This window comes from Brassica napus, chromosome A5 (genome assembly GCF_020379485.1).
Source record: "Brassica napus cultivar Da-Ae chromosome A5, Da-Ae, whole genome shotgun sequence".
Lineage (NCBI taxonomy): Eukaryota > Viridiplantae > Streptophyta > Magnoliopsida > Brassicales > Brassicaceae > Brassica > Brassica napus.
Genome location: NC_063438.1, coordinates 8,183,299 through 8,195,648, shown reverse-complemented (window position 1 = coordinate 8,195,648; position 12,350 = coordinate 8,183,299). Strand labels below are relative to the sequence as shown.

Sequence of the window (12,350 nt, the reverse complement as noted above, 5' to 3'; positions counted from 1 at the left end):
GATATTTTTTAGGAATGGTCCAAACTAAAAAAATCACACATGAAAAGAAGTCATGACTTCTGTTTTAATATATTAGATTAGAGTTAAATATTATTCAAAACATCTAAACTATTCTGAAATTTAAGAAAATTATTTCAAATCATCATTAAGGTTTTCCGTCCTTTTTAAAAGCTTACCAAAATTAGCTATATTCAAATCTAATCTATTAAAACAGTCCTATTTGAAAATTACCATGACATTTTTTTCAGACATATTGAAAATGTTGTGACTTAATATCTATCAATTAGCCTTTCTCATATTTCTATATATATCGTATTAACTACTAACCTTCCTATTATTTGTACATATCTTTAAATTAGTTTTTATTAAATATATACTTTCTCTCAACACATTATTTAGTCAATCAATTTAAATCATATAAATAAATATCGTTTGACAAATTAAATAGATAATATCCTTGAAATTCATACTCAACAGTAGATTAAAATATATGATAATTTTATATTCGAGTTCATTGTACCCTATAGTTTTGACCTAACATTATGTGAATCATAAAACATGTTATATAAGACTCTGTTTCAAATATACCTTATTGATATTATCTTATACTTTGTACATTATAATGACTTATAAAACATGTTTACTTTCCAGATTCAAATATTTTTGCTTCCTGAAGAATAAAATTCCGGATAATTTCGTTGTTCATCATATAGTTTGTGTAAAAAAATTTACACAGCAGCGACAAATAAATATTTTTTAATATATTATATCCTCTTTATTATTTCTAATATCCCAAATCCGTAGAACTAAAAACAAAGCAATATCGTATAACTATATAAATATATTCCAATGTTTATAGATATAAAATGAAAACAAATCGTAAAGAGATTCAAGTATTTTAAGTTCTTTAACAATAAAATTTCAATCTTTATATGGACAACCAAATGGGATATTTACACAATAAATTCATTAGTTTGTAAATTAATTGCACCCACGCCCAACGTGGTTAAATTTTATATATTAGTATACTTCACTCTTTAATAATACCAAAATAATATTAGATTTTAAGTATTTATAGTATTGATTTGTATATAAAAAAATGTATTAGTCTACATAATTTTTATTGTAATTTTATTCATATTTTACTAAGTTAACTCCCTATGTTTCATTTTAATTGTCGTTTAAATTTGTTCACACATATTAATAATTTTGTATATTTTATAAATAAAAACGGCATTACCTATATTTCTAACCATATTTCAATCAATAAAAAGAAACTGAAGAATAATGTTTATAAATTTAGTATTGAAACTTTAAAGCAACATTTATTTTGTAACAGAAATTTTATTATAAAACGGCGCTTAATATGAAACTTAAGAGGAGTAATATTCTACATTTGAAAATTTAATTATATTATGGAATTGATGAGCCAAATAAGACTATCCCATACCCGAACCGAACCAAACTGAAGATCAGAAAATACAATTTAGAAGCGAATCAAAACCAAAAGCTTATACTTAAACATATTAATGAACAAATATATATGTTATTAAATTTGTCAATAAAAAATAATTTTGAGCTTTCAAACCGCGGGTACTATCCTAGTTTTCTGTAAACTAGAGGTTGGCCCGCCCTACGGGCGGGTGAGTTCACATTAAAACTGTTTATATTTAAATATTATAAATCATTGAAACTTTATTTTATATTGAAAGTAATAAATATAATCTGTTTTTATTCTAAGATTATATGGTAATTTTTTTTAATGAAATTTCAAATTTATTGAACTATATCAAAAGAATGTTATATACAAATAAGACCCTTTTAAGAACTGAAAAACTCTTCTATAGATGTAAAAACTACTCATAAGTTGTTACTTCAAACCATCTTCTTAATAACTCTTCCAGCTTATGATTTGGCTCGTACTGGAGTGAACTAATCATGTTCTTCATTTCCTTGTTTATTAGCCCTTGCATGTTGTTTATAGAAGTTCTCGGCTTCTTGTTTATTAGCCCTCGCATATTGAAAATTTTATTTTGTTGGTTTGAGTTGACCACTAACAATATTTTTGTTAGAGAACACAAAATTATTAAATAAAAATTTAAGAAAAATAAAATGATTTATATTTTTTATTTTTTTCTATTTCAATTTTATATAGTTGAAAAAAATATAAAGTAAGAATAGTTACTTTTTCCTAAGAATATCAGATTTTTCAATAACTAATATCATATAGTTGAAAAAATATAAAGTAATAATTTCATATTATTACAATAACTAATTTTTTCACAATAATAAATTAATACACCAACTCCAGGCCAAATCATCGAAAATCAAATATAATGTGATAAAATTATAAAATTTAATTTTAAAAATAATAGGCAAATAGTTTCAACAGTGTCATAAATAATAATTAGGACATATTATGTAACAACAAATGATGTTTTATAATATATGTTTGTTTCAGTTTATATTAGATTTTCAATTTATAAGAGGGTAAGTTTATTATTTTAGTTAAAAATGACTTCTGTAATATTTAACAATTACTTATGTAAAATATTTAGTATACATTAATAAATCAAATTTATTATGGATTTGTTGAATATGTATTTAGTAAAATCTTTTTCTAATTCGGAGACTATTTAATCTTGCAACTTATGCTTTAATCTTGTTTATTTAAATCGTTGTGGCAGGTAATGAAATTGTTTACTTGAGGATTAGTGATAAATAGTTGTATTGTAAAGATAATTGTGTTGTAAAGGAAAATGGTCCACTCATCAATATATCATTGCTTAAATTTTAAAATCTTTTATGTTTTTATTTGGAGGCTTAACATTTTTTATTATTATGTTTTGGTTGTAGCTGAAAGAGTTTATTGACAATGATCTGCAACACTAAGCCGATAAAGCAAACTTAAATCCAGTTTTGGTGTTCTTGTTTCATGTAGAAACTCCGAGTCTCTGACTTTGGTGTGTTCTTAGAGAATGTACATAATCAATTGACTCAGATTCAACTGCCTCTTAGAATAGCTACCTTTGTTGCTGTCATTTTTTTTTGGCTGCGAGTTTTTGAGATATATCTCTTTGAAACTGTTTTTAGAGATGAGGCGATGTTCCAATGGTGGCATTCGTATAATAGGTTTATTTTCATATTATAAGAGAAATTTTACTATTGGTATAATGGAGGGTAAGGTTAATCTCTTAAGTCATTCTCAAAGATTAACAAATTTGAACGTGAAATTGTTTTTTTTACTTAATAATAATCTGCTATGTTCAAATTTAGATGCACCATAAGAGCAAACAAACATTAAGAAATAGCCAAGGGAACACTTTTTAGAATGAGCAAAGGCAATAATGGTGATGTGTGAGATGGTTAGGCTGTAAGATATGTGTACGGTGTAGGTCTTCATCGTATCCAGAAGACTTATTTATCGGTCGAGCTTGTATATGTTACAGAAATCGTTCGGGAACCTGAATAATTGAGGCGGAGAGGTGAGGTGGAGTTTGATGACTGAATTAAAGCATGTGTTTAAGAAAAAGAGAAAACGTTACAGATAATCTAATCGGAGACCATGGCAAAGATATGGTTATGTGGTCGAAGAGGAAGGAGAAGACAAAACTGATCTAACTCTGCCAAAGCGGACCACAATTATGAAAGTAGAAATAACCCAAAAATAACTATGGGAATCAATGCTCGACACGGCCCATCAATGCTCTGCTCGACACGTGTTGAAAAAAGGAGATATGAGGGGTGAGGTGACGTATTGTGGAACTTTATCTTCTACTTTATTATTTTAGATTCTAATTAATGTGATGAAATTTAGAACTGAAGAAAGGTTAAATGAAGTTTATTAGAGTTTAGTGGAGAAAATAAAATTCATGTTTTACTGATAAATTTTATTAGATAAATTTCCAAATGTAGCAAATTTTATAATATTTCAAAAAAATTGATGATGTGTCAATTTGTGGTTCTTCACTTGATGATGTGTTTTCATGAGCAAAAACAAAAATTCTAATTTATTAATAGAAATTTATTTTTTAGATTTTAGTACTTAAAAAAAGGATTTGATTATGTAATAATCACTGTTGTTTTTTTCTTTCAATTTTCATGTCAATGTTTTTAAGATTGAGTTTGATAACCACACAAGAAAAAGAAAATATCATAATATTTCTTTCGTTTTTATTTCCATTAGTAGGTTTTGATGAAAAAATCAAAAAAAAATATATAGTAAATGAATCTTCTTTTTTTTAATCTTATAAATTTTCTAGTAAAATTTTATTTGTTAATTAAAATTTTCACCAAATTCAAGTTCTATAATGTATTTCACGCCTCTTTGAACTGATTGAAGCCAAGGATGGAAGGATGAAACTTCCATTCTACGCAGCCTTGGGAAACTCCCATTTTTCACTCTTGTTAGCTTAACTTCCATAGCTTCTGAGTTTGTTACATCTACTTTCTTCTCCATTTCACTTCTGAGACTCTAAGCCTCCATCTCCTTATCAATCAAACTCCCTCACTTCTATTAAACCCCTTTGTGCAAAACCTCGGTTACATTTTCTTCAGCTAACTCGGTCTTTCTGTAAGAAATTTTTGATTTATGCATTTCTTTGTTCGTAACTGCTTCATATCTGCAATGTTCTGTATATTCTCATCTTGGTAGCTTGTCTTTGCTTCTCCAACCGCATATTGCATTTGGCTTATCTCTTGCCTAACAAGTTTCATTTTTCTTCCAGGCTGATGATATGTCTATTTTCTTTGCTCTTTCTTCCTCGAGCCAGCCAACACGTTTCTCTAAGTTTTTAGAGTTCTGTAGCATGGACTGAGTTTCAACAATCACAACTTTTTTATGTATAGAACCACATAAAAATAGAGATCTTAGCCACCTTGCCAATGTGATCGTGTGTAGAAGCAAACTTCAACTTCTCCCAAGTTTTCTGTCCAAGAGCAAATAAAATGGTTGAGAATTACAAAACTTTAAGATACAAACTTCGCTTGATACAATGTAGATAAACAAAAGCTTGTTACTGAGATTTAAACGTATATATAATGGAGAGAAAGAAGCTAAGGCGTGGGTAAAGCAACTCCATGTGGTAGAAACATATGTAAAACCATGAGAACGAAACACAAATTTCATAGTTGCATTTCAGAGTTCTCTAACGAAAACAAAAACTGTTGTGTCGCTACGATAGAGGGGAATCTCTTGCTTTTTAATTTGTGTTAAAGACTTAAGAGTATCTTATAGAGGTTTTTGTTAAAATTATAAAACATCCATAAATTTACATAAAATAAAGTGGAATTTATATTTGGGGGAGAAATTTAAGAGCGTATGTATTTAGTATTGAATGTTACTTTCTCTTTTAACATATAACTAGGTAATAACCCGCGCCTTGCGCGGAATATGATTATTAGTTTCATTATTTTTAATAAAAAAAATTAGATCTGTTTAATCTAGATATTGACTCGGTTTTAAGTTTTTTTTTTTGATTTTTAATCTTTTAAAATATAACTATTATCTTAAATTAATATTCATTTTAGTTTATTCGGTTAAAATATTTGATTTTTTTTGTTTTTTCAGGTAAAAACCAAAAATTAAAACTATTTATTTATTTCATGTTATGAATTTTAGATATTCGTCATGTCGAACCAATAGTTTCATATTATAGTTTCTAAACAGATAATAATTTAAGAAAAAAAATTATTAAGACAAATCATTTCACTACAATTTGGTCGGTAGTGAAAGAATCATTAAGAAAAAATATTTCAACTTTAAAAAAAAATAGATACTTCAGTTATGGTGAATACTTAGCTACAAAATGCTCACATCAAAGTGCACATGTATGTGTATGTAAAGTATATAAATGACACCATAAAAAGTATATAAATAGTTGACAAATATATAAAGATATTGTTCATTAATATTAAATAACATTTTTTGTTCAAAAAATACATGAAAGATAAAATTAAAATTAATTTAAAATAAAAAAAGCCTTGACATTAGTCATTTTTTCATATAAAGAAAATAAAATTGTATCCGTAAATAGGGGTGGCACAGATCAAACATCTGAGTATTGGGAAGCATTCGTGTCCATTCGATTTTTAGCCACCTAGATATTCAGTGACTCGGATATCCGAAATTTTAGAATATCCGATTTTTTCCGTAAATAAAATAAAATTTTAAAAATAATTGAAAAATTTAATAATAACATTTTATTACCAAAATAAAACATTATTCAACTTTTTAAATTCTAGTACCTAATATAATAAATTTAATTCATAAAAATATTGTAAAACTGATATAAAGTATAATATATATAACGTATATATATAATTATTTGCATATATGTATATGTATGCATATAACAGATCGAATTAGATATTTGTTCCTAAAAATATTGGTATTTGTAATTTGCTTTTTTTTTTTGGATATTGTAGTTTAGTATTTGATTTGTTTCGTGGAGTTATGAATATCCAGATTTTTGGTTCAAATCAAAACGGATAACGAATCGAATCAAAATTTATGAATATTTCGCTCAACTTTATCCGTAAAAAATAAAAAATAATATATATAGTTTGGCTTTTGATTCATTATCTATTTGTATTCGAATCAAAAAATCCAGAGTTTTATTGAAACCATGTATGTGAGTTTTATATTTTTTTTTAAACGCAAAGTACATAGTGTGAACACATTTATGAATATAATGTTAACGCATTAGCATATTTATTATCAAATCATTGTGAAGCTACCACATGTCTATTATAGTGTGAATGCATTTATTACAATGCTTCTCCTTTAATATATAAGGGATAATTGTATAAGAAAATTAGTACATATTATTTTTTTTAAAAGGATCAAATCAATTTAATTTTGATAAATCACATTGTTCACTATTTTTAAATGTCAAGAGTTGAAGCATAGTTTATCTATTGTCACTGAAGGAAATTCAAAAAGATCATATTTAAAGTTTTCTTCACAATACAGTTTATCATGATCTGCACCTTTGAGACACGATACAGAAACGTAAGTTTAATATTAAGAAACTTATAGAAAAAATCGTAACAGAATATATATATGTTGAAGGCTTTGCATTAAAATGGATATCAATAAAAAAGAAATACAGATTTCTTGAAAGGCCACACCAAAGAGAAATCTCTCACCACCTCCCGGTCTAAATAATCTGAAATGAAAACCTCTTTTACATAGAGCCTTATCTGGTGGCACACAATAGATGGGGCTAAACTCGAACTTACCCTACGTTAACATCATTGTTTGTAAGAGTGTACGAACAATATATCATTAGTGAATAACGTGGTGTTACTATTTTTTGACAGAATATTCAATAGATGGTTCCTTGAACGCCCCTCTGCTGTGAAGTGTGATGATCCCAATGGTCCAAATACTTTGAAAGTATTTTTGTAATGTTGTCACCACTCTAGAGTTCCTGAGCCAGAAAGTGTAAGCACAGTGTGTTCAATTTTTATTGCTTTAGAAAGTGTTCCAGGATTCTGGAAAATTCAGATTTCAATTAACTTTTGACTGAAGAATGTTTCCAATTCAGATTTCAAATATAAAGGTATATTTACCTTTTTAGTCCTTTTAAATACTTGTCATAAACAAAGAAACGAAGGGGAGTACCAGCTGATGAAGAAGAAGAAGTCAGCACCCCAAACATATTTTCGCATATGATAACATCAGCTATTATTGAACTGCTGGAGTAATCCGGGAAAAAGCCTTCTAACCGATGGTTGGAGCCCAATCTACCCGCTTCCATGTTTGAAATAACATGATAAGATCAGATGTTGACTCACCAGATTGCAAACGCAGAAATCCCAAAGTGGCTTACATCAGAAGGGCAACCATCATGTCTGAAAGTTTAAAAGCCAAATGTTTATCACTAACATGACATGCGACTCCCACAGAGAGAAAATGTTCTCTGAAACAACAGTTATCTAGACAATTCTGTGAAAACAATGAATGCTGCTTTACAGATGATGCCTAATAAAGAATACAACATTCTCCTTCTACTTTGATTGCCTTCCTAAGTATGACAATGTTATTGAGAAACATTAAGGGTCAAGTATGATTCTTTTGCATCAGTTTGTTTAGTTGGATTCAACTCACCAGAAAACTCCAAAATAGGCGTAAGAAGTTTTCGATCTAAACTTTCCTGTTTGAATACATGAGAACAGAAAAAATGAAACTCAGAAAGTGAGCCTATAAATTGATTAGGAAGGAATATCAGACAAAACATGAATAGAGATAAAAGAGAGAAGTAGAGTGGTGAGTTACCAAGAGACATTCTATTTACGTTTTTCACTCAGGAACACAGTCTTCTTTATCTCATTGTCCTTTCACGAACTTCTCTGAGTACCATCTGCAGAATAATAAATAAATGATGCAACTTTATGGTTTTGGAGAGATTTATAGAGCAACCAAAAGATTTCTTATAAAATGAAGTGCTTGAAACGAAAAAGGAGGATGTAACAATTAGTGGTCCAGAGACACTACAGTAGAGAATACCACATAACCCTTAAACCCCTTAAACATCATAGCTAATCTCTCAGAGAATAAATAAAAATCACACTTATTGAAGCAATTGGGGTAAACCTTTCTCAATCAGCACAGGAGGAAGCATGTGAGTGAGCAGAAGTCGAATACTTTTTCATCATGCCCATGAATGATCGCTTAGCAAATTTATAAAGTTCAACTATAGTTCAAAAAATTAGATCAATTGTAAGAATAACTGGAGGTGAATAAACTCAGGCGAAATGCATAACTGGATCCATTCGTGAATTCATTGTCAGAGGTAACTAAATAAATGGATCTTGTAGAAGGATAATGTTACTTACCGAACTGGATCCACAACTGGTGCTCTCTCTATTACTACCCGGGAAGTTTTTTTGCTTCTCAACGAACCCAAGCTAGCTTCTCCGCCTCTCCATTGCCCTCTCCAGCTGTAATAGAAGATTGCAATAATAGAAAAAGATGAACAGAGACTTGCCAACGTGTTCCTAAATATGGAAGCTGAAAGGATGAGGAAGTATTCGATATTTAATTGCAGAGGAGTTAAGAGCTGTAGTTAATTCGACGGTTACAAATATGTGGTGGAAGAAGAAGAAGTGATAAGTCGCCGGTAATATAGAAGAAAGAAGAGAACACGTATCCAAAATTAATCAAAATGACATGGATGAATGCTGCTCTATGAATGGCTAATTTTTCAATCCGACATGTACACCCTTAGAGGGCTTAGTATTCTGCTTTTAGTATAGTTTAGATCCCACCATATCTAAAATCCACCAAACCATTCTTATGGTGGGATTTGCGCTTTCAAATCTCGTCTCGCTGTGGTTTTGATCACTGCCAACTCACCGCTTATCAAGACCTCCTCCTCAAGGGCGTTATTTTCCCGCCATCATCGTTAACGCGAGTCTCAGTCGTCAGTTTCAGGTTGTAACTGAAATCACGAAGAAGCTCCAATGGCCGCCACAAGCAACGCCGTCGTGCTCATCGTCATACTTGCGATCACCTTCTCTTCCTCCTCCGCAGTGACGGAGACGCAGGCACCTTCTCCACTGGCTCTCACCTGTACGGAGGAGCTAGTCATGTTCTCTCCATGCCTTCCTTACGTCTCGGCTCCACCGAACAACATCTCAGACGCGCCGGATCCTCTTTGCTGCTCGGCTTTCTCCACATCCGTTCATTCCGGCGCCGGAAACTGCCTCTGTTATCTTCTCCGGCAACCTATGATCCTTGGATTCCCGTTGGATAGATCACGACTGCTTTCTCTTTCCCAGATCTGTAGCGATCTTAGCTCCGACGAATCTTTCGAGTCTATCTGCTCGCCATCAGGTTGATTCCGATTCCGATTCTGATTCTAATCTAAATTGAATCAATCTTGGGTTTGTAATTATGTGTGTGATGCAGAGTCGCCGGAGCTTCCGCCGCTTCAGAGCATTCAGTTCACAGCTCCTTTTGTTTACGGTATGAGTGAATCCATTTCGGTAATAGTTTACTTGAATTCAGAGACGAGTTTCATTGATATCTGCAGGTGATAGAGCTTCCGCATCTTCTCCATCGTTCGCCATTTCACGGGAAGCCGCCGGAGTTTCACCAACCTCCGATCAACCCTCACCAGAAACAGATAGCTTATCATCAACACCAGAATCCATCATAAACGGCTCCCCAAAGATCACAAGCTTCTGCTTTCTCTCGACCATCATCATGACGCTGCCCACTTCTATCTTCACTCGTATCTGAAGCATTCCTCTTTCTTTCCTTTGCAATCTCAAGTTCATTAGTGGTGGGTGTCTCTTTAAAACCCATACTTGATCTCTTCCTTTTGGCTTTGTGAATCGAACAAAGATGATATAGACATACCATTGTTCTCAGAGTACTGTACATTGTTTCCTTTTAGCTTTGTGAATCGTGGAACAAGAACATGTTTAGGTTGTTCTCTCATAAGAAAGTCATTTCAAAGTTTAACACAAGTCATATAAGCTTCTAGAGTTGAAAGAAAGAAAAGAAAAAGAAGCTAATGCCAGCTTAGTAGAAAACACAACATAACAGACTTAGACAGAAGCAGTGGTGACATCTTGAACAGACTGACGCCAAGCGTGAGTACGAGCTCCATCCTTGTCCACGATCTTGATCACAAAGTTTGGTGGTGCAATCACCAGCCTTGACCTGATCTCAGTTATGCATTTGTCCACCAGTTCAATGGCTTCTTCAACGGACATGTCACTGCGGAAGTGCCTGTCCATCGTGGAGAGAGAGAAGTATGAGCCGTAACCGAATGCTCCCTTGTCAACCTTGTGAAGAGTTGCAATGTAGTCAATGTAGTATAGAGATGCGCCTGCTTCTTTGTCGTAGCCAGCCATCAGGATGTTCACAGAGTAGGGATTCTGGATTCAAACAGATTAATTGTTATAAACTAATGGACTTTTGATCATTGGAAGGTTCAGCAATCTAAAGCAAATCGCACATGTAATACTAGATTCTACCCAAAATCGGCCAGAAAGATCACAAATTAGTATGCATGATGAGTATCTGCTTAAGTCAGATACACAACTTCCTAGTCTTTCAAAGCAATTACAATTACTTGATATAAGGAGACGTCTAGTTTTGATTAGAGTATCATCTTTTTCTGCCATAAGGACATATCACGGTTCAAAAGTCTGTTACTTGGAATCAACCTGAAGAGCAACACTTGCGTGACACAGAACATGAAAACTTTCAAAACTGCAACAAAGTTTTGAAAGAAAGCCAAGCTTCATTTGCAAAAATTATTTCATCATATCAAAATAAAATATTAATAATGACTAGATAATGAAAAGTTCTGTTTGGAAACTCGAAACATATTTTCCAGGTGACTTAATTCAATAACTTAACACTCATGTCTCAGAATCTCAGAACTATGTGAATGAACAACCACCATAAAGAGGAGGAAGCAAAAACCAAGAACCCAAGAGCATGTCAAAAAAGCACTACAGAAGAAAGATCCAATCCATAAGTAGATTATCAAAAAAGGAAAAGACAATATCTATCACCATCTAACGCAAAGCATCTAGTAACCCTAATTCCCGAAGCTCAAAATGACAATAAGAAAAGAGGTGACCTTTCTCAAAGCAGTGGCGAGCTCACCACGAGTGAAGTTGGCAGCAGCAGCGGTAGTCAAGGGGATCCCGTTTCTGAACTGATACAGTGACACATTCTTCTGTACATACTCAGTAAACTGAACCCTATACAAATTCCCACAACACCATCATCAATTGATTCAGAGAGAGAGAGAGAGAGAGGCGAGGGAGGAGGATTTACCGGTCACCAGGCTCGCCGCTTGCGGCAATGAGCTTGTGTGAGTCAAGGAGCATGATCTTGTCCTCGTTGTTCTTGTGGACAAGGATACTGTGAACCGCCGATGTATCTGCCGCCACGATAGCGAATCCATTTCCGACAAGACCGAACACGCACTCCATCTTCAGATCTGTTTTTCGCGAGACAAAAGTTGTTTTTGAGTTACTTCGATCTTTTCCGATTTGTTCTTTTCCTCCTGGTCGATGGAGATATAAGAGCTTGGATCAAAGCGACTTGAGGAACAAGACGGGTGCTCGGGTAGTAATTCTACGAGATAACCCGAACCGAACCAAATAAATCCTAACCAAACCAAAGTATATGTCTAAACCATTTAATTCAAAATTTTATCAATCCAGATGGTTCGGTTTGGTTGGTTTTAAATCAAACCAAGACCAAAAAGACCGAAATATTTTTTTAATTAGATTAATTAAATATACTAATAATATTAATATCTAATATATTTAACCATTTAGCTTAAACAACTAAACATAATTATACACATTTTACT

General features: G+C 32.0%; 2 protein-coding genes and 1 long non-coding RNA gene across 5 annotated transcripts; 1 reads left to right on the top strand and 2 right to left on the bottom strand.

The window, feature by feature from the left end:
* Positions 1-7,062: 7,062 nt before the first annotated feature.
* Positions 7,063-9,251, bottom strand: LOC106349405. 3 transcript variants are annotated; one of them, XR_001271120.3, is made up of 6 exons: positions 8,842-9,251; positions 8,600-8,699; positions 8,282-8,366; positions 8,114-8,159; positions 7,576-7,857; positions 7,063-7,433 (listed from the first exon to the last, which is right to left on the bottom strand). It is a non-coding gene; the product is annotated as an uncharacterized LOC106349405 (long non-coding RNA). The 3 variants fall into 3 exon arrangements; XR_007339730.1 differs by having other exon boundaries at positions 7,063-7,857; XR_007339731.1 differs by lacking the exon at positions 8,600-8,699 and having other exon boundaries at positions 7,063-7,857.
* Positions 9,252-9,468: 217 nt separating this feature from the next.
* On the top strand, positions 9,469-10,479 carry LOC106410770 (non-specific lipid transfer protein GPI-anchored 25). The gene is made up of 3 exons (XM_013851408.3): positions 9,469-9,841; positions 9,917-9,973; positions 10,041-10,479. The coding sequence occupies exons 1-3, from the start codon at positions 9,469-9,471 to the stop codon at positions 10,247-10,249; spliced, it is 639 nt and encodes a 212-aa protein (XP_013706862.2). The 3' UTR covers positions 10,250-10,479.
* On the bottom strand, positions 10,416-12,109 carry LOC125609431 (proteasome subunit beta type-2-A-like). The gene is made up of 3 exons (XM_048780876.1): positions 11,807-12,109; positions 11,607-11,730; positions 10,416-10,893 (listed from the first exon to the last, which is right to left on the bottom strand). Exons 1-3 carry the CDS (start codon positions 11,962-11,964, stop codon positions 10,561-10,563), a joined length of 615 nt encoding a protein of 204 aa, XP_048636833.1. The 5' UTR covers positions 11,965-12,109; the 3' UTR covers positions 10,416-10,560.
* Positions 12,110-12,350: the final 241 nt, after the last annotated feature.